Consider the following 23,014-nt stretch of genomic DNA (forward strand, 5'->3'; position numbering starts at 1 on the left):
TCCACCGAGGGCTTAGTTAAGTTGCAATTCAACTGCCAAACCCGTGTACTCAGCCACTGCTTACACCTAATTTTCGGAGTGGTTGATACAAACATACCCATACTTGACATACGGAGAAGTAGATTCCCATACTTGTTTCTCACTATCAAATCTGCGAAGGATCAAAAGGCCCACCAGCTGCCTCTGTGCATTGATAGCCCTGGCGCAGTGTTAAAATCATGCCCAGCAGTTACAACCATAGCACACAATGGGCTCGCTAGCACCCCTTTGCTGATCTCTCCCAAGTGTGAATTCCCAACCCTGAGCGTCTTTCAATCCCGGTGCGCTTTCAACATCTCCACTGACATCTGGTTCCGTTAAACTAACGCTGTTTAAAAACCCAAGCCATCTCTCCTCTCAACCCTACATCCTCAAACCAGCAACTCTCTCCAAAAAGCCTACCAACATTCTTCCGGTCTCCCTGGCTTGCGATCACCAGGGCGTCCTGACTGCCTATCTCACACAGACTGGCAGTAAGTTTGCCTCTCTGGGCTGTTTCCCCCGCGAAGTTCCACCAGCACACTCTCACCCAGGCCACAGCACTCCATACCTGCACAGATCTGCAGTGGTGCACCTGTGCTTCCCACCACAGGCTTCTCCTGGTTTCAATCCCTGGCAGGTCTCTGCTGGGCCGATTTCTGCCCCCCGTTGTTCTTTAACAGGATTTTCTCATCATGTCCTGGGGCTCCCCCAATTGTGTCTACCTCATCAGTACTGAAGTAGCTTCCCTGGCTTTTCAGCCCCTTTATGATCAGTTCTCAACCCAGCTGGTCTCTTATTTCCTCACTGCTCCTTAACAGAAGCCCTCCGCATTGGTGATGGGAGGCCCCTGAAAACTGACCATGGGAGCAGTCATGTGGGAACTCCAGATTGCCTAATGTGTTTGCACCCGACATTCCCTGGCCTTTCAGGATCCCAGCCTTCTCAACCAGGAGTAGTGATATTAAAGGGTCAGTAAGGTCAGCCTCACGTGATCCACACATCCTCCTCTAGAAATACCCTCATCAGCCTCTGTCTGAACACCTGCAAGGTTAAGAAATGCCGCCCCAAAAGGCAGCCTGTTCCAGGTAAAATAACTGTTAACCTGCATTTGATTATGGTCGTGGCAATACTATGCTCTAACTCAGAGCATGCCTGACTAACGGAAGCAAGGTCCAAGATCTGATCAGTATTTCACTTCACCTCTGGGAAAGCAGGCCGTCTTAGCGAGACGTAACTGCTTTTGCTTTAATCTCCTCTTAGAGGCAACATTTTCTTTTTCTAGTAGTTGATGAAATTTTCAGCCCCATTTTAATAAAAAAAATAGAGATAATTATTAATCAAAATAAGTATTGATAAACGGCATTTATATTATCTTATACTTTAGGCAGAAATTCTTAACTAATTCAGGGTGAGCGTAAAGGCAGTATAAATAAATGAGTTCTAAATGAACTCATTGTTGAGTTTGAGAAGGTTGAGAATCCTTTAAAATTAAGGTTCCTTCTTTTCAGAGGGCATATAATAACCAAGGCTCTGTGAAAATATTTACCATTCAACTGAATTAGAGTTCTTTGAAAAGCTTAAAAATAAGGTTGTTTCAAAATTAGCTTATTAACTGTTTACATCTATGAGGATAATTTATACTCTACATTAAAAAATATGATTTCTGGGGGTGCTGGCTCAGCTGGAGGAGCATGCAACTTTTGATCTGGGGGTCATGAGTTCAAGCCCCACATTGGGTGTACAGGTTACTTAAATAAGAACTTAAAGAAAAATAAAAATATGACTTCTGAGTCTTATTTATCTCAATAATTACATTTGGAAGGAAGCATTTAGTTGCTACCTCAAAGTAAATGAAAGATCAAACCCTCAGACTTTCTAGTCTTCTTGTCACTCAAAGATTTTTGCTGACCTCACTCAGACTCTGATTCTGGGCAGTTCCATAAGGAAAAGACACTTTGGTTTCCAGATGAGCTACGGTAAAGCCACATTTCTGCATGAGGCTGGGTGAAATCCGCAGGAGTGATCCACACCTCTCTCAGGACCCAAGGGCTGAGCAACTTAATGCCTACCCCCACCCCAGTAGCAAGGAGACATTTGCTGGTGTTACCTTGTAGAAGTAATTAGTAGCTTCTGTCATTTCTGAAAAATTGGTCTGAGAAAGTCCGGCCTCACCCAGAACTTTAATCTTCTCTTGAATTAGGGGCCTGTTGGGAAGAAATGAGCTGCGGTGAATACAAGCTGAGCAGAACCACTGAGCTGATTAAAAGGAGATCACCCTCCTTGTTTTTATGTGACTAAAGTATGCTGTTTCACTTCTTTGCAGCTCTCAAGGCGCCAACGCCCAACCTCAAATATTTGCCTCCTCTCAGCTGCAAACCAATTTAGGGTTCGAGTTAATCAGGTTCAAAATCCTTTCTACTGGAAGATATAGAGGAAATAAATGTCTCATTACGACAAAATTCTGAACCTGGTGCTGTGATGAGCTGCCCAGTGAACAAACCCACAAATCCAAAGATGCAGGAGGAGGGATAACCGACGCACATGTCAAAGGTAAGACCCCTTAGTCATAAAGCTGGGAACAGAGACGAGTAGTGGAAACTGAGATAATCAAGAAACTTAGTATCAGGAAAGGGTAAATGGGATTGAGAAGGAGCATTTGGAGATTTTTTTTGTTCATGTTCACCAGACATGAACCCAGGGTTGAACATTTTACCCCAGCTCTGCTAAGGAAGCACTACATGGCCTACAGTGAACCCACTTTCTCCCAAAGGTCAGCAGCAGTACTGTACGGAGGCCTTACTGTACCAATACATGCCATAAAGGGGCAGAGGGGGACATCACTGTGTCTCAGCAGTGCCTTCACAGCCGGGACAGAGTGTCTTATGAGCAAACCCACACCTACACTTCCTCACGACCAGCTCCCCCCTCCCTTGTCTCAGGCCACATCCCCTTAGTCCTCATGCACCCAGCAAGCTGTGAGTGAATGCTGTGAAGGAGGCCCAGCATGCTCATGGTGGAAGTGGGAGGGCATGACACCTGGGTCTTCTGCATAGGTCCCTGAAGACATCAGCAAGAGCAGAAGTGGTTAGGGAGCGAAGGAACTACATCACTGGCATCAACCCTCACTCAAACCCCATGGCCAGCCATACCAGAGGTAGTCGTCAGCTGTGCCTCTTGCCACGAGGTAGTGGATGCTCACGGAGCTCGACTGTCCAATTCGGTGCACCCGGTCCTCAGCCTGGAGCAGCACCTGTGAGGTCCGGGGATCAGGATGTATGAAGGCCGAGGCCTGAGGGGGGCTCCGTCCACCACAGCATGCAGCCCCCTGCCCCTGAGCCCACCACACCCTCTCTCCTCAAAGGACTTCACTCCATGACCCAAGTCTGCAGGCTCTGCAGCCTCTACCTTCAAGCGAGCTGCCATCTAACACAAGAGAGAACCAAACCAAACCAAACCAAACCAAAGTTCTGGTGGAGCTAGACTCTGCAGCCGGCCAGTTGTGGGCACAGCACTAGGTGCCAGGAGGAACAAACAGCAAGCACCGACTCTGCTAGGAGGCTGTGCTAAGGGCAGGCGAAGGAAGCCCGGCACGCCGCCATTCTTCTCACCGGGAGAGAAACTGTGAGCTTCTAAATAAACATATCACCACTGAGGGAGATATGATCAGGGGCCGGGTGATTCTTTAATATGGTGGTAAGCCCTGTAATAAATAACAGAGCCCAAGAGCATTGTTCCTATTATCTATGCCTTCAGCCTCGAAGTCCACCCATCACGAACCAGTGCCCAATGATACATATCTACTGTCACAGCTCTCTGCTCACGAGATGAGGCCAGTGGGGCACCCACAACGGTAGCCTGTTGTGGCCGCGTCGGTAAAGAGCTCGCAGCGATGGTCAATACTAGGGGCACAGACTGGAAGGCCAGAGGCCTGGGCCACGGCTGCTGGGGCCACACACTCCCCTCCGGGGACAGCTGGGCCCCTGAGCTATCTGTGCCCCCATCTCCTCACAGAGGGAGGACTCCTGAGATTCCTCCTGGCCTTCCCACACTTCAGCACTCCCCTCGGTGAGATGGCGGCGATAATCCTCCTACTTAGGAGACTGCTGAGGTCTAATAACTAGCCGACGGATGTGCGAGCCTTCACTTCTTTGAAGACTGACACGGGGGAAGTACAAACATGTTTCTTAAGGCCTAACAGAAATGGATAGAAGACAAAACAGGTGCTAGGTGGTATCTCAATGTGGTTTTAATTTGAATTTCCCTGATGGCTAATGATGATGAACATTTTTTCATGTGTCTGTGAGCCACTTGTATGTCTTCTTCAGAGAAGTGTCTGTTCATGTCTTCTGCCCATTTTTTGACTTATTTATTTTTTGGGTGTTGAGTTTGAGAGGTTCTTTATAGATCTTGGATACCAGCCACAATGAGATACCACTTTATACCAGTTAGAATGGCAAAAATTGACAGGGCAAGAAACAACAAATGTTGGAGAGGTCGTGGAGAAAGGGGAACCCTCTGGCACTGTTGGTGGGAATGCAAGTTGGTACAGCCACTTTGGAAAACAGGGTGGAGGTTCCTCAAAAAATTAAAAATAGAGCTACCCTCTTCCCCGGCCTTGCAGGGGGCAGTGTTGTGCCATCCCTAGTGGGCATGACCAGACATGCCCTAAGATATTGATTCTTACTGTGTTTTGTAAAAATAGAGTGTAGTTTACAGAAAAAGGAAACTTTTTAAAAAAGTTATCTACGTGCAAAACTGTAGGTGATGAAAATGCTGTATTTTTTTCATCTTTTTTTGTTAACTGATTTGCAATAAAAGTAATGCTGATGGTCATCCCGATTTTGCTAAAAAAAAAAAAATAGAGCTACCCTATGACCCAGCAATTGCATTCCTGGGTATTTACCCCAAAGACACAGATGTAGTGAAAAGAAGGGCCATATGCACCCCAACGTTCATAGCAACAATGTCCGCAATAGCCAAACTGTGGAAAGGAGCTGAGATGCTCTTCAACAGACAAATGGATAAAGAAGATGTGGTCCATATATACAATGGAATACTACTCAGCCATCAAAAAGGATGAATACCCAACTTTTACATCAACATGGATGGGACTCGAGGCGATTATGCCAAGTGAAATAAGTCAAGCAGTGAAATAAGTCAATCAGATAAAAACATGTATCATATGACCTCACTGATAGGAGGAATTCTTAATCTCAGGGAACAAACTGAGGGTTGCTGGAGTGGTGGGGGGTGGGAGGGATGGGGTGGCTGGGTGATAGACACTGGGGAGGGTATGTGCTATGGTGAGCGCTGTGAATTGTGCAAGACTGTTGAATCACAGATCTGTACCTCCGAAACAAATAATGCAATATATGTTAAGAAAAAAAAAAAGAAGATAGCAGGAGGGGAAGAATGAAGGGGGGGAAACTGGAGGGGGAGACGAACCATGAGAGACGATGGACTCTGAGAAACAAACTGAGGGTTCTACAGGGGAGGGGGGTGGGGGATGGGTTAGCCTGGTGATGGGTATTAAAGACGGCACGTTCTGCGTGGAGCACTGGGTGTTATGCACAAACAATGAATCGTGGAACACCACATCAAAAACTAATGATGTATTGTATAGTGACTAACATAATAAAATAAAATTTAAAAAACAAAAACAAAAATTGGTGCTAGGGACAGCTCCCGGCAACCCTGTCTGCCCAGACTGACCCTCACTCCTGTCTCCTGTGTCCCTTACCCCTGGATTCCAGAACAGCTCGGCAAACACCACCAGGTCAGCCGAGGAGAAGGTGAGGCCCATGTTGGCAGCGGTGATGGACAGCACGGCCACGGCGTGCTTCTCGAACAGATGGAACTGCTGGCACAGGTCCTCTCGGTCGGCCGACGAGGTGGAGCCGTCAATGCGGATGTGCGGCACGTGCTGCGGGGACAAGGGGGGAGGCGAGGCGGGCTGCATGGGGGCCCGGGGCTCGGCGGCCGTGGCCCCAAGGACACAGCCATGCTGCCATGCTGGCTTAGACCCGCCAGTGCATCGAGTCTTCACTTGACACTGCTTTCGGAGCTGCCTGTCTTTTCATTTCAAATTGACATTGGTGTTGAGAGAATTGTAGGTTCCCTTTAGCTTAAGCAAATATACAGGGATTTCTTGCACATCTGGCCCACTTTCTCCCAGGGGTAATATTTTGTTATAGCATATCATCACCAGGATATTGACTTTGATACGATGTACTCATCTTACTCAGATGTCCTGTTTTACTTAAAATTCGTACGTGTGTATCCTACACAATGGTATCACTCCTGTGGCTTTTCGTGTATCTGCCTTCACAGTCAAGACACGGAACAGTTATGGGGCACCTGGCTGGCTCAGTGGGTAGAACATGAGACTCCTGATCTCAGGGTTGTGAGTTCAAGCCCCATGTGGGCATAGAGCTTACTTAAAAAAAAAAAGAAAACAAAGAAAAAAAGAGACACTGAACAGTTCTAACACCACAAGGATCCTTCCATGGCCCTTTTACAACCACACCCACCTCCCTCCTGCTCCCTGCCCCATTCCCAGGTGCCTTTCACTGCAGGAATGTTGTATCAATGGAGTCATATGGTGGGCAACCTTTTGGGACGGGCTTTTTTTCACTCGGCATCATTCCCTGGAGATCTAACCAGGGCGCTGCATGCGGTGGTAGCTCCTTCCTTTCTTACTGCTAAGTAGTATTCTGTGGTGTGGCCGTACCACAGTGTGGCCCTTCACCTCTGGACGGATATGTGGGCCGGCTCCAGTTTGGGGCTACTACAAATCAAGCTGCCATGAACATCTGTATATAAGTTTCCATGTAAACACAAGTTTTCACTAATCTGAGAGGAATGCCCAGGAGTCGGCTGCTGGGCCACATGCCCCTTGCATGTCCAGTTGAGTTTTATTTTCTTTTAGGAGGCATTTATCCATTTTTTTTTCTAATGATAAAGACAAACATTACAAAGGAAATACAAATATCAAGACTATTATCAATCTATTTTTTCTTAAAGATTTTACTTATTTGACAGAGAGAGAGAGAGAAAGAGAGAGCGCACAAGCAGGGGGAGTATTAGGCACAGGGAGAGGGAGAAGCAGGCTCCCTGCTCAGCAGAGACACCGAACGTGGGGCTCAATCCCAGGACCCTGGGATCATGACCTGAGCCGAAGGCAGACACTTAACCGTCTGAGCCACCAAGGCGCCCCTCATTGTTTTTATGTTTAGAAAGTCATTCCCTACCCAGTGATCAGCTATACATTCATCTATAGTTTCTTCTAATGCTTTATGGTTTTAATGAGCTTTGATTTGTCTGAAATTTAATAAACAGTGAAGCTGAGTTTCATTTAAGTATTCCACCCAATTACTTAGTCAATTACCCAAACTTTATTTGTTGAATAAATTAAGCCTAATTTTTGATGACTCCTTGATTATACATTGTCTTTCTATACTAAAGGGCCATTCAACTAAGGAGTTATTAATACCGAAGGGGGCTATCCATTCTATTCCACCCATCTGACCACCGGTTCTCCGACTGGCACGGCTGAGTTTTATAACAGATTTTAATATCTGGAGGCACAAGCCTATCAACACTGTTCTTCTTTTTCAAAGTTGTCCTAGATATCTCTCCTGCTTATTTTTTGAGACTCCTTTAGCATAATACTATAAGGTTCCCTTAAAATAACCAATTGGAATTTTTATTTGGATTGAGTCAAGCCTATGAATTCATCTGGGAAGGACCAGTATTTTTACAGTGTTTACACTGAAGCATGGCCCAAGTCTCTCCAGTTCTTCATTGGTTTCTACAGTCTTCTTGGTGAGGTGACTATTAGGTACTTTATACATTTTTGTTGCTCCGAATTTGATCGTTTTTCCATTGTATTTACTAATTAGTTATAGCTGGTACATAAAAAAAGCAATTTATTTTAGTATATTTATTTGGAATCTAGGTACCCTGTTAAGCTCTTATGCATTCTGATAGTTTTCCAATTAACTGTCTTGAGTTGCTTGAATATGGTGACAGCTCTGATTTTTCCTATCCAGGGATCATAGCTTTTAATTCCTTTGGCTGGCTTCCGGCATCACATCATATACAAAATTCAAGCCCAGGTGGATTAATGAACCACCTCTAAAATTCTCAGGAAAAAAAAAATCACTGGAGAAAATCTTTATGACCTTAAGTAGGGAAAGATTTCTTAAATCATTCATAAAAATTAAAAACCATATAGGAAAAACTAATAAACTTGAAATGTATTTCAGTTATAACAACTAAAGTAAAAATTAAACATGCTGCTCAATAAAACTTCAACAAAATGAAAAGAAAAAAACGTTATGTGATAAATATCCAGAACTGATAAAGAATATTTCCAAATCAGTAAGAGAAAGACAAACCATCTAACAGGAAAACAGGCAGAATATTTACAGAAGAGAGCCTGGGGAAATCACCAATAAATACATAAAAGGATTCAACTGTTAGTGGTAGTGAGGGAAATGCAAATTAACATAAGAAAGAGCCGAAATTTCATTTCACTGGAGTGGCAAAAGTAAAAAGTCTGATAATACGAAGTGTTAGTGAGCACTCAGAACAGTAGGAATTTCCAAATGCTGTTGGTGCGATTATAAATGTGAATTACCACCTTGGGGAGAAATCTGACAATACCTAGTAGAGTTGAGGATGAGCCTATCCAATGGTTATACAAGATCATGCATGGACATGCCCACACGTACATGCACATGCATGTACACACATGTGTATGAAAGTAGTCATATAATAGCAAAAACTGTAAATAAAATTCCATGTCCCTCAGCAGGAGAATGGATAAACTGTGCTACAGTCACATTTATGGTGAATGAGCTACAGCTATAATACTACATGGAAAAATTTCAAAAATAACACTGAGCGAAAAGGCAAATTTCAGGATACTCACACTATGCTGCCATTTATGTATGTTAAAAAATACATACAGAGGAGACTATATATACTTTGGAGTAAAGCATGACAACATGGAGGGAAGGATTGGGGACAGTGCTTACGTCCAGGGAGGAGGACAGAGAATGAATCAGAGGGCTGCTGAGGGGCCTAAGTATGTTATTACTTAAAATACACACTTTGAAATAAATATAGCAAAACAATTTATTAAATCTGGGTGGAGGACACACAAGTGGCTGCTTTATGTTTCTCTGTACTCCTCCCCATGTTTGAAACGTTCCAAGGGCACCTGGGTAGCTCAGCCGGTTGAGCCGCCAGTTCTTGACTCTGGCTTGGGTCATGACCTCCAGGTCATGGGATCGAGCCCCGTCTTGGGCTCTGCGCTCAGATTCTCTCTCTCCCTCTGCCCCTCCCCTACTGCACACAGTACACACACTCTCTTAAAAAAAAGAAAAGAAAAAAAAGAAAAGAAACATTACATAAAATGTAATAAAGATGAAGGAAGTCAAAAAGCAATTTATGGTCCTAAATTTAACCAAAAATGAAAAGGGAGGTGAAAATACAATGTGTTTAGCTGCTCTAATTCTACATGCAGAGGCTGGTGAAGATTGGGCAGCATTTCCATGTGAAATGTTAGAACTTCACAAGTTTTGTTTCTTAATTTGATGTGTTTAGTTTTAATGAACGTCCTTGGAAATCTTTCTGGGTATTTTTCATTCAATGTGGTAAGGGCCACAAGCCCTACTGAAGTCCGCACACTGCCATGGACGGTTAATAAAGCCACTTTGACGGTAATAAGGAAGAACAAAAGGAAGAGGGTGTTCATAGAAATACTTGTTTCCACACAAGAGAACTTCTGCTACCTCCTTCCTTGACAATCTTGTAGTTATTTACACAGAGTCATGAAAGATCCACTCTTCACAGTGGATGCTTGTTCTCAAAGCAAAGCTCCAGGGGTAGCTGCAGGCAGCAGGGAGGAAGTTAAAGGACACTGCTGGGAAGTATTTTGACCCCACTGTGGTTCTACAAGCAAGAAGGATTCTTCAGAAAGTCTTCAGCAATGTTTCTGGAAACACCAACTCACTTCTTTGGTTCGGATCTGCCCTCAACCTGCTCAGAACCACTCAGCAGCCAACACACGAAAGCAGCACCCTGTGCTGAATTTTGAAGGGAGCTTACCTTTTTCTCAAGCTCTCTTGTAATTGCACTCAGGACTACCTTATGGTGTGCGAATACTAGAAACTTCTCTCTTCCACTTTCCAGGAGGTCCAGGATATATTCACTGCATTTGACAAGGAGAGCACAATAAATTCAACATATACTTAACCAGTTGAAATTACTCCACTGCATCTTTAGCAGACACCTTTGAGGTAGCTGCCCTCCCCTGCCCTTTCCCTCCCTTTCTCTGACAGCTGACCTCTTGCCCTACCCCTCAGGCCAGGTCACCTAAGTAGAAGAAGCAAAATTGGAAGCTGTGGGGAAGCCACCTTCTGCCATGTGCAGAAAGAGTTCTTCTATGCTTGTAAGTCATCTTCCATACACAAAGTATTGTTACGTTTTATGTGTCTGATATGTTACTGAAACTTTCTTACTATCTGGGATCACAGAAGATAATTAACAGTTTTCACTTTTGCTGCTACTATCATTGTAATGTGTTTTCAATACAAACTGAAATGTCCTCCAAGATCTGAAAATGCCTACGCAGGGGATTACAGGATTCTTGACAGTAATCAAATTTCTGGAAGTGTGATATTGAAACTTAAGTAATAGTACTGAAGAGACGGTCAGGGAAAGTTCCCCAGCTCCCTCACACAGCAGGCGGCAAGCTACAGGGCCAACAGCTAAGTCAGTGGTAAGGGAATTTTTTCTAAGGCAAAGGAAGATGGAGTGAAGAACCTTGTTTGCTTGCTCTTTTCTCCCCTTGATTTACTTCTCTCCTCCATCACTGTTTTTTCTTGACTTCCTACCCCCTCTTTAGCTGTGACCCCGAAGGAAGGCAGCTACACTGGGAGCTATTGGGGGTGGGGGTGGGGGTGACCCAGTCAGCAGACTCTTATGGCTTCCCTGGGATTAATGCCCTGCAGGGGGTTCACAATCCCAGGACACGTCACTGTTCCACATGGGCAACGGGAAGGTGAGCCTCCTTGGACACAAACAGTACGTCCAGGATATATTCACTGCATTTGACGAAAAGGACTCACTCGGCCTGAGGCCATCCTTACACGCGGGTGTGTCTCTGGACATAGAACAGACACTGCCCTCCTTGGAGAAGGACAAATCTCAAAGGTTTCCTGTCAGGCAGGTGGTGACCTGTCCTCTAAGCATCTAAGAATTATTTTCAAGCAACACTATGGCCAACCAGGGAATGGATTTGAGTTCAATTTGTGAAGAGTTGGTACTAATAGAATCTAATTAGTTTGAAAGACATAAAATTTGCCATGATATAAGCAAGAAAGTTTATTGCTACAGCATCAAAAAGTCACAGGCCGTAAAATCAAGTTGGACAGCTCATTAACAACTACAGGTCCCAGTTTTCCTCATTCCTCTCTCCCCTCTACACCTCAGATGTGGTTTTTATTTCTATCCTTCCCAAATCCCTAAGTTACTGGGCTGGAAATATGTGCCTACGACAGTACCTTTGGCTTTTATATCAAAAGATGCCCATTAAAATGAAAACAAACAACAGCAAAAAGGGGAAGAAAAACAAATAGCAGCGGAAATTGGGGTTTTAAGATTTATAATCTAATTTCCACTCACTAGTTGTGTGACTCTGAGGCCCAGAGACAGACATGAGATGTACTCCGTCTCTGCATTTTAAAAATGGGGCCGGTTTGACTTAACTTGACTGATCTCACAACGAGGCTGTAAGTGTGAAATGAGTTAGCAGATGTCAAAACTGGTTGGAAATTAGAAAGCACTATGCAATTTATCACGGAATTTTGAAAAAGTATGTATAAGGCATGTTATGGATGGAATGTTTGCACCCCCTCCCCCACCCCGCCCACCAAATCCTGTTGAAACAGTAACCCCCAAGGTGAGGTTATTGTGAGATGAGACCTTTGGGAAGGGATAAGGTCACACAGGCAGAGCCCTCATGAATGAAATCAATGTCCTTATCAGAGACCCCCCCCCTTCTGTCACGGGAGGACCCAGGGAGAAAACAGCCATCTGCAAGCCAGGAAGAGGGCCCTCACCAGACACTACATCTTCTGTTGCCTCGATCTTGGACTTCTCAGCCTCTAGAAGCATGAGAAAAAAAATTCCTGTTGTTCAAGCCACCCAATCTACTGTATTTTTGTTACAGCAGCCTAAACACACTAAAACAAGGTAGTACCAAAGTTTATTTACGAGGTGGCAGAATGGCCAGATTTAACATTTCTTAGAGAAATGGGTGGTTCTGGGCCCAGCACTCAGTAGGCCCTGAATTTTGTAGGTCACGAGCGGAGAGTGAGGGAAAAGGATCACAGCCTTGCCATCTGTTATTCAGCAGCTCGTGAGAAATGGGTTGGTGGGGGCAATTCTGATGAGTTTCTGAGAGAGAAGTTTCCAGGTTGTAAAACCACAGCTGGAGTTCATTAGTCTCCTAACAGTCTCATAAATGAAAAGGGCAGCGCCCCGAGGGTGAAGGAGGGCTGGCCAACATTCAGCAGTCTTTTTGGAGGGGGGGATCTTAGATTTGAATCATGTGGTGAATGCACTCTCTTGCTGCATTTAGGGGTGCAGAGGGAGAGGCCGAGAGGCTGGGGGATCTGGAGGCTTAGTGAGAGGGCGGGGTAGGCTGCGTGTATCTCAATTTATCCACAGATCTTGGTCCCCACAGCCAAGCTGGCACCGCTCAACCCACGCTAAATTCATTTTCATTGTAATTAAATCACTTGGACCATTATCCTGCCAGAGTCTCACATGAATGTTAAACAATAAAAAATCAGGCAAATGCACGTCATGAGAATTGCCTCAAGTTTCTACCACAGTGAATATTTGAACATGAGTGGGTTTTTCCTTTCTTTAAGAAAGGCAGACAATTTTTCAAGTCAGTGAATACATTTAAGAATAGGAATTATGACTTCAGCCTTAGTATAGAAGGCGGAAGGAAAACTTAAGTGTGACAATGGCCCCTTGCCCATATCTTTTGAACAAACTTTGACAGTTGCCACGAGAGAATCCCCATAAGGCAGCCTTCTTGGTCTTCCATGAAACCCCTTACTTGTGTCTACAGGCAAATGACCACAGTTTCCTACTACGGGGAAAAGCTCACTTTAGTGTTTGGTCAACCCTGCCCTCCTTGTAAGTGGCAGCAGCTCAGCTCCAGCTTGGTTAAGACAGGAGCTGTCAAGGACCCCAAACTCGACCGGCAGCGCTCCTGTGACAGGCCCGCTTATGCTCTGCGGGTGATGAGGCTACGCTGCCCTGAACTCTGTATTGAAGGCAGCTATAATTCTAGGCTCTGATCATTTCTTGCAGAGCAGTAAAACCATTCAGGGAGGTTAAGGTAATAGGTATTTCTTTTTCAAGATGAGAGAGAGAAGGGAGTGGGAGAAGTGGGAGAGAGAAGTAGACACTTGGTGGCCACTTACATGACAGATGGGATTTTAGCTTCAGCTGTTCTGTTGAAGAAGAGAAGGAGGGCTTCTTTCTGCTGCCGTCTCTGTGGAAAGAGAAGTCTAGGGTTGAAAGTCTCCCATTCTGCGAACCCTGGGATGAGCTAACATAATTATCACCGCTCTGAGCTTTACAGGTCCTAATGCCAGTTATCGGAGCTGGGAGACCCTGACTCATCCACTCAATTTAGTCAAGCCATGGGAACCGTAGAGATTCTAGTTTGTCATCGGAGATGTGCCATTACAGGTACTCTGTCATATCCCAGGAACTGTTGTGAACAGCCAGTGGTGAGACCAGGAACACGAGAGCCCTCAGGAAAGGCGTCTCGGCCACGCTCCACCATCCACACAGGCTCACGTGATCAGCTGAAATGCAGCCCTTGTTAAGCTATGTGAACCACTTCCTATAGCCTGCTGACGACTTACACATGACATTGGCCCAAGCTGCTTTTTGCCTCCCCTTTTTCTTCTGCCATGTTGTGTCCGCACCAAACTGATAAAGCTTTCTTCTGTCCAAGACTTACTGAATCAATTCCAGTGGACGCCAACTAGTATCTTGTAGAATCATCTCAAAACCATTATTCACGTTGTCTTCTGGCCTGGCTCCCACATAAGGTCATTGACCTCCCAGGAGAAGAAACCTGGTTTTCTTTATAGTTGGCATCTAAATAAATACTCATCAAGGATGCTAGCACAGGAGGTGCACAGACAGTTTCACAATATTATGAGAAAGCATTTATCATCACTCTGGGTTCCCCAGAGATGACAGACACCCTTACCATCACTGCTAGGGTGGCCCTCTCCTTCCACTAGCAAGCGTGGATTACAGACGCCCCTGGAGGCCTGTGAGGCCAGTGACTGACACAACATCTTCTTCATGTAACAAAGAAGTGAGCCCACAGTAATAACATCCATGGCCCTGAAGCCAGGCTGTACCTTAAACAACGGACACCACAGGTGGTGGGACAAGCTGCCTGGTCCAAACAGCTCACTGCCTCCCAACGGTGTCTTTCCTCGAGGACTTGATGAGAAAGAAGGAAGATAACCCGGAACCACAGGAAGCCCGGGGGCCACTGACGGGTTAATGGGGCCAAGTCATTCTTGTGGCAGTGGTGGCCACCGTCCCTCCTGTCTTGTGACAGAGGTACAACTGAACAAACTTTCTGAGAACTCTTGTTGGAGATACAACTCTGTGACAGTGTGTCTTAAACTCTTTCTCAGCTATAGATCCAATGTAGACTCTGATGAAGCTCTGGACACACACTTTTCCCTTCTGGACAAGGAGCTCACAGACGTCCTGAGGTGCATTCATGTCCCCCAAAGGGTCCCTTGCAGCAGGCGAGGCCCTCTAACATAATGCGGTCCCTGGTAGGATACAGCAAAGGGACAGAGCCAGGCTTCCAAGTGCTGACCTCACCCGCAGTGGGCATGCCTCAAGCAGAGCACACCCCAGTCGTCCCGTCTTCACATTGACTGCCGTGCCCTTCAGAGGCCACCCCTGCTCCTGTCAGGTCCTTCCCTCTCACCCACGCTTGCTCCCTGCACACCGGCTAAGCAGAGAGGGGGAGGGCAGAACAAACAGATAGGCAAGTGGCAGAAAGCACTCTGAAAAACCTCGCCTGTCTGAGATTTACCACCAAGCACTGAGGAGGTGTGGGGAGCAAATCCCTTCATCACACTCAGTTGTGGGGTCAGCCCACAGGGCACCGGCGGGAATGACTTCCAAGTGCACCCAGCCCCATGTTGCAGCGACTCACTCCTTCATGCCTACCTTCACCATATAGTCCACGTTCATAAATTCCTATGGAAGCTGCTTTCTTGGTGTCTGGTTACTTAGAATAGGGAACTGAAATAACCCAAATGTCAACTCACAATTCCTGGCAAAATTCTAATATGGCCACGGGAGAAAACACGTATTGTGCTTTAAAAGAACATTTAACAACACAGAGAAGTGTTCAGGATGAAGTTTTGTAACCTGTTTTCCTCCACCTGATAGATGTTTATAGGGTACCAAGTCTGCTTTTAAAAAAATATGTTACTTATTATATACATAAATTATATCTATATCTATGTATAAGTGTATGTGTAAATAATGCGTATTTGAAAGCCAAATATACATAATTTTATAGAAAAACTACCCAAATGATATATGCCAAAATTGTATGATAAAAAAGATGGGTGACTCTTGTTCATAGTACAGTAATAAGAAACACTCGATTGATGTTACTTTCAAGTCCTTTTCTTTATCTTTCAGATTTTATGCAATAGACAGCTATTTTAATGTAGGAGAGATCAATAGTATTATCTTAAAAAAAAAAAAAAAAAACCCAAACCTCCCCCAAACTGAGTAGACACAATACTAGTGCATTAATGATCTCACTTCTTTTGCCAGCCACAGGCCAGGAAATTTTAAATAACCTACGTTCTTTGTTCTTCGATCCACTGGGGTTTTGATTTTATTTTTTCTGTTGGAATTTGAATGTATTGTCAAACGGCAGAAGGGTGAACTGATGCTGTCACCAGGAAGTCTGTGCAGACTTGTTCTATTTTTCTGTTCCTGGTCTTGCTGATCAAAAAATTACTATAGACAAAGGAGGATTAGAGTCAGCTTTTCTTAGCCTGTGAAGAGACAGCTATTATTTCAGCCAAAAATAAGAAAGAGCTTTCATTGTACATTATGTTTTATAATAGGGCCACTTCACCTTGGCTTCTGTGATTTAAAGCTTTTTTTTTTAACAAAAAAGTCTTCCTTCAGATAGGAAGGTGTGAGGGAGCAAAGAATTGCTTCTTGACAGGGCAGGAGCCCTTTGATGGAAACCCACCGGGAAACTTGGGGCTACTAAGTAACTTAAAAGTGGTAGGGGCAACTTTCTATAGATTCACAGGCCTTCCTTACTTGCCCCAAACCATAAAACCACTAAACCCCATTTTAACTTTTTCAACTCAGGATTTCACAGCCAGTCAGGGATTGCACGGGATGTCAAGGGCCAGCTGGTCCAACCCCTGGCTGACACGGGTTCCCCTTCCTGAGCTAAGGGAGGGTGTTGCCTCCGATCGGATCCACAGTTGACAGATGCACCACATCAGTGGCTTTGGAGTAAGAAAGGTTCTGGCAGTCTCAAGGGCAAAGCTCCTAAATTCATTTTCTACTTGGACGTTCCATCATAAAAATGAATTTACATTAAAGACCACAAAAGGGAACCAATTTATCAAGGATTTATCTTGTTATCAGAAAGAATCTAGTATCCGGCTTCAGCATCATCCTGCAGGTCATCTGTACCAACTCAATTTCTCTCTTTTAGGAACAAGCTCCTAATTTTCCTAAGATGCCAACAAAACAGCAAGTCCCAAGCACTGGACTGAGAAGAGCTCTAGGCTCTTTCTCTGCTGAATCCTCGAATTCCACTGCAATCAAGGTTTTTCATAATCTGCACAACAGTGTTACGACTCTGGGATGAAGAAGCAGAGAGAACAGTCACCCAACAGGAGGGGCTCAGAGCGACTGACACTGTCCTTAGGGACTTTTCCAGCACTAGGCCTACAAGGCACGTCATGGCTCCCCTTTTTAGGTTTGAAAGAAAATATCAAAATATCCCAAAGAATTCGGGGGATTTACACAGCTACTGGAAGTTATAAAAATACCAAACATTCCTGATTTCCATGGTTTAGCCTAGTAAATTTCTTTCTTTTTTTTTTTTTTAAGATTCTATTTATTTATTTGACAAAGAAAGAGAGAGAGACCACAAGCAGGGGGAGCGGAAGAGAGAGAGGGAGAAGCAGGCTCCCCGCTGAGCAGGGAACCCTATGCGGGGCTCGATCCCAGGACCCTGGGATCATGACCTGAGCCGAAGGCAGACGCTTAACCAATCAGCCACCCAGGCGCCCCTAGCGCCCATTATTGCCTGTAAACTCAGAAGTCAAACCTCCAGGTCGCATCTGAAATAATCTTTAGAAAGAGCCCCATAACCTAAGGCGAGGAACTATATTAATTGGCAAAAAATTTTAAAAATGCTTTCAAACCTTGTTGCACTAAGTTAAAAATTCCCATACTTCTTTTGAGCCATATTGCACAATTTACAGCTGCCTCTTGGCCACTCGATATGCTGTTCCTCTTCAGTTCTAATGCCCACTGCCTGCTTTTTCTGTTGTCTACATTGCTGGTCTCTGCCTGGTTTGGGAGGGGTACCAGGGACCGGTGAGGGGATTCTCTGGGGAATTCCACAAAATACCGATAGGCTTACTTCCACCACACACACAAGGAACTAAAATGTAGAATATTTATAAACATTCAGATCTTTGCACCTAAAAATACCCCACATCTGAATTTTTCCCATTAATATTGTATTTGCTATACTTGTTCATTGGTTTTCTTGATGGCAGAGGTCACTCATGGGCAACAGTTAGGAGACATAAAAGATTTAAGAGAATTATAAGAAAAAGCTTAAAACTGAGAAAAAGAATTTCCATTCAGGGGTGGCTAGGTGGCTCAGCTGGTTGAGCGGATGACCCCTGATTTCGGCTCAGGTCCTGATCTCAGAGTCATGAGATCGAGTCCCACGTTGGGCTCTGCCCTCAGCAGAGCATCTGTTTGGGATTCTCATTCTCTGGCTCCCTCTGTCCCTCCCCACAGCCTTCGCTCTCTCTCTCTCTCTCTGAAAAATAAATAAATCTAAAAAAAAAAAAAAAAAGAATTTCCATTCATTGAATTTTTATCTCTAGAAATCAGAAAAAGACCACCATCAGTGATTTTAGCAACAGAATACCTGCTTCTGCTCATGGTCCATGAAATACAGTTTGAGAACCACTGGTCTGTATCTCCACACCGGTGTTGGGGAATTTTGCTGGAAAACCCCACAGTGAAGAGATTACACCTGCTCACTTCCTCCAGACTATCCAGATTATTTTATGTAATACAGCATAAATTACATACAGCTTGACAACTTACCAGCGCATCTTTTACCCTATACTCTTGTTTCTTAAAAGTTACCCATTGGTCTTGCTCATAACATGGTAAAATAACATAAAAACCCTATGCATTCTGCTCTTGTCATTCTTATTTATTTTGTGCTCTCCCACAAGGCTGGGATCTCATCTTGATCTAACTTTCTTTACACAGGGTAAAAACAAGCCCAGAAAATGCTTTATGATAATGTCAAAAAAATGTCAATGACTGTTATTTTCTTGACGATGAAAACGGCAAGGTTTTATCCCAGAAGGACAGAAATGGAGCTGGTGTAAATTACTTTACCACACTTGGCACAGTGTGACACTAAAGACAGATATAAAAGTGTTTTGAAAAGATAAAACCACCATAGTGTTAAGACCTTAAAATATAGGGGTAACAGGCTTGGTTACAGCCTCAGCTCTGCCTTGGAGCAGCCGTAAGACTGAGTAAATCACATTCTCTGTGGGCCTTAGTTTCCCTTTCTATAAAATGGGGATGCCAACTTCTTACCAACCATAAATGACTGAATTAAGTATTAAGTGCTAAGAGGGTTTGAAGACCCTACTTTTGTTCTATATTATTTTGACTAAAAGAGGGTTAACATATATAACAAATAAACCTAGAACTAACTTCTAACTGTTACTAGACTGAGTAACAGTTACTAGACTTTAAGGCATTCTCAAAATACACTAAACAGAAATTCCGATTCTGAGAGATTCTGAATGTACGTCACCATTCTGCTGTTGCCACGGCATTTATCTTTACTACCATCTGTCAACAGTGATCTACACATGTACAAAACCGCAAACTAGGAAGAGATTTTGGAAGGAGACTAGGTAGGTTGAGAGAGGACATGGGCTCACGGTCCTTGCCCAGGGGCGTGGGAAGAGGTCCTGGAATGGCAAGCTCCGAGAACTCTGGTGACCCTGGTGGACCCCCTCCCGGGAAGGACCAGCTGTAGACACATCGACTTCCAAGTCCCCATCTCAAGCCCCGGACTCACAGTTTTGTTCATGGTGGTCATTTCCTTGGCCGCGGCGTCCAGGGCGGCTCTGGCCTTGGTGCTGATCTGGCCAGGGACAAGGGCTACTATCTTGCGCTGCTTGGGCGGGAGCTGCGCCAGGACGTCACACTTGAGGCGTCGCAGCATGACCGCTTCCTCCAGCAGGAGCTTCAGCTCGCCGAGGTTGGAGGAGCCCGAATAATCCCATCCCCAGGGCTGCTGTGGAGGAAGAACCAAGACACGCAGCCAGTTAGCTTCTCCTAGGGCCAAGTTAACCGGGCTGCGACCTCAACTGGCTCACGACCTTCTCTTCCTGTGGCTTTGTTCAGACAACTTCAAGGGGCTCTAAAGGATGAATGTAACCTCATATAATACAGGTGGGAGCAAGGAAGGAAAAGAGAAAAAGAAAGTCAGGAATAAAGCGAACTAAAAACATCTACCTTGGTGTTCTACACACTGAACTTCCTAGCAGGAAATGCAAGACGCTGAGAGGTCTGGTGTCCATTACATTGAAAACAAATAAGACGTTTGGCTTGTCAGACTATTCCTGTATTCTCAATAAAGAATCATCTTCCCCAGGGCTTATCCTAAAGTCCACTGCACGATGAAACAAATCACGTTTCTTCAGTAATATCTTTATTTAATGAGATGTATTGAGATTTAAGATGCTGTTGTTCCTTAGTACAGGCTATCCCAGCACAACCAAGTGCAATGACATGCACACAGTGTGTTGCTGCTGTTGGCGGGGATTGGAGGGAGGAACCAAGAACACAGGCTTTTGCCAGTCTGGCTGAGACCAGAGGTGGGTTTTAGGGTACGCAGGCAGTCCTTCATAAAAATGGTTTCTTCACTTAGTAGCTCATGGGAGGCAATGAGCAAGAATATCTATTCCCGGTGACATAGCTAGAGAAGATGTTAAAATGAAAACCAGTATCTTTCACTGCCAATCTTACTCGAAATAGAACTGACATCTCCAGTCCCGTAGAAATGAGGGAACCAAGGTGTCTGCTGCCTTATGTTTCCAGCTGCTTGTTTCTCTTTCTGTCTTAACCTCCCCTGGACCATAAACCACCGTAGGCAGAAGCTAGGCTTGTTCATTTCCGAGGGCCAGTGAACCTAGCCTCTAATTGTGAAGACATGGCGGGTATCCTTTGCTAAATAGAGGATAGAAAGAGATGGTCAAAGGTGGAGAAGTAAAATGATCAAAAACTGCTTCTTCTTTAAAAAAATGCTCTGAAATCACCTGGAAGTTCTCAGCAAATGCCTTCATGCAATGGGGTCAAAAATGAGCTCAGCAAGGGGCAGTCTCTTCAGTGGCTTTTCTCAATGCAAGAAGTTGGCCACAGTAAAAAAAAAAAAAAAAAAAAAAAAAGGCAGCCCTGCCCTACGGGCTGTATTAAATAAAAATCATGCTGGGAACGAGTGGATACCATAATTAATTTGGTAGCATGCTCCTATGTCAGCTTTTAATCTTGTAGGTTAAAACCCAGTAATACCAAAGATTTAAAATTTGGAATATTCACAATCCAACAAGCTTTTATTGAAAATTTACCATGTAGCAGGCACTGGGCTAGGTGGAAGGAGGGGAAGGGGTAAGGCACTGTCTATGTTCGTTTTCTTGGTTGTTCGGGGGGGAGGGGACACAGTGAGGAGAGGAAGGATGAATTTAATAAGGATGGCATGAAGACTGGGGAGATGGTGGACAGAGACTGGGGACATGGGAAGGGGCAGTCTGGGGGTAAAGGCAACGAATTCTGTCTTCAGCCCCTACCATCACTAGCTAAGCACCATACTGTGAGCCCAGATAGTCGAGGAAAAGACGATCCTTTTCAGAAAGTGAGTCATTTACAAATAGGACAGAGGTACAAATCACTCATGAAGAGTTTTGAGGGACCATGACAACCAGGTAGAATCTAATCTGGATTGATCCACGGGGAAAGTCATTACAGATTTTGTTAAAGAAGTGTATAGCTTTAAATACATTTAATAACAGAAATTTCCTGCCTCAATAAGCAGCTAAAAATGGTTTGCAATTAACTTTGCAAAGCACTACAATTTACATTATAAGTACTTTGTTTGAATGTTAAGTGGATATTTTTAAAGTACTTGAAAAGTTTTTCGAAAAAAGTATTTAAAAAATAAGGCAGACAATCTTATTTACATCACAAACTTGCATAGCAAGGCTTTTTCCTCAAGATGGCATGTGTCATGGGTAAGCAAACAGCCATTTCTCCAAAGTGTCAGCATCTTCGATGCAAATAGCAGCGCAGTATATTTGTCATTTGATCACAAAACAGGAACCCTGAAGGTCTGAACTAATGGGGTCTTAGAGTTGGGTTGGAGCCTCTGCAGCCAGGGCGCCATCCACAAGAAAGAAGTCAGGCATAGTGCGGGTTGTGGCATCGAGGTTTACGAAGTTACAGCAGAACAACTGGGGAAAAGGAGAAGTGATCTACACTTGAGAGGGACCAGAGTCTGCCGTTCTCTAATTCAGGGCCATGTGGACCCCCATGGGAACAGCGTTTGGGAGTTTGAGAAGTCTGACCTTGCAAGACGAAGATCTGTCGCTGAAGGATCAATTCACTGCCCTGGCCACTTTCAAAAATGGAAGTGAGAAAGAAAAATTAGCGAATCTTCCCTCTGGTTTTCTGATTGTGGAAGTTCCAGAGCCTGGGTCAGAGAGAGCTACCAGGGACACAGGAAGAAGATGCCAGCCAGCCCCGTCCATATCCCGTGAGCATCTGCAAGGTCGCCAACCAGGACCTATGCTTCCATCCCCCATGGCCAATCCAGAGCCTGGCACCCCAGCAAACAGATGAGTTGTATCCCACTGGCGGGTCTGGAGAGAGTGCAGAAGGCACTAGAGGCCAAGAAGGAGGAGTCCCTTTCCGAAGAGAAAGCAGCTCAATCCCAGAAGAAGACAGCTCAGCTGAGTAAGGAAAAAAACGAACACCTCAGCAAACAAGGAGCTGATTCTCCATGTCATCCTTTCTCGAGTTATTTTTGGGGAAGAATACTGGAAACGTGCACAGGCTTTGGCCAAGCTGGTTATGGCTGCCTGACACTGAGAGGCACCCCTAGCTCAGGAAACATGCTGAGTCCGCCACAAACATGCTGCTGACGTGGAGGGAGGCATGGCCGTAGACAAGGAGAGAGAGGAAATCCTGGAGGCTCTGGTGAGGAGCCTCCTCTACTGAGGAGGACAGTGTCCCACGCTCAGCGGGCTGGATCCGATTGATGAACACTGATGGATTCAATGGCCCATCAGGAGGAATGGAGGATCGGTGAATAATGTCATTTAAACACTTAAAAAAATGTTGATTTTCTGGCTTACCAAAGTAATCCATTTTGGTGTACATTATCTTCCAATCATAAATGGAAGAGAGGTGGGGGGGGAGAAGGGGAGGGGATGGGGAAGGGAGAGGAAGAGAGAAGGAATGAATGACTGAATGATGGGGAAAATTTCGCATCCTACTTTTTTCCTACTCTTTTATTTCCCCAAGTCATTAA

The 23,014-nt window shown here is 44.7% G+C and overlaps 1 protein-coding gene across 4 annotated transcripts in view; it reads right to left on the reverse strand.

Annotated features, from left to right (window-relative positions):
* SMARCAL1 (SNF2 related chromatin remodeling annealing helicase 1) overlaps positions 1–23,014 on the reverse strand; it is a 57,033-nt gene that overhangs the window by 1,568 nt on the left and 32,451 nt on the right. For all 4 annotated transcript variants that reach the window (XM_028112167.2, XM_028112168.2, XM_028112169.2 and 1 more), the window contains 6 exons: positions 19,505–19,723; positions 13,533–13,603; positions 10,138–10,240; positions 5,762–5,944; positions 3,171–3,271; positions 2,129–2,225 (listed from right to left, as the gene is read on the reverse strand). In XM_028112167.2, coding sequence (XP_027967968.1) covers positions 2,129–2,225; positions 3,171–3,271; positions 5,762–5,944; positions 10,138–10,240; positions 13,533–13,603; positions 19,505–19,723 — 774 coding nt within the window. The remainder of the gene's footprint in view (positions 1–2,128; positions 2,226–3,170; positions 3,272–5,761; positions 5,945–10,137; positions 10,241–13,532; positions 13,604–19,504; positions 19,724–23,014) is intronic.

The sequence above is a fragment of the Eumetopias jubatus genome, unplaced genomic scaffold, assembly GCF_037043125.1.
Source record: "Eumetopias jubatus isolate StellerSeaLion01/CBP00866 unplaced genomic scaffold, mEumJub1_p1.0 scaffold_3, whole genome shotgun sequence".
Classification (NCBI taxonomy): Eukaryota; Metazoa; Chordata; class Mammalia; order Carnivora; family Otariidae; genus Eumetopias; species Eumetopias jubatus.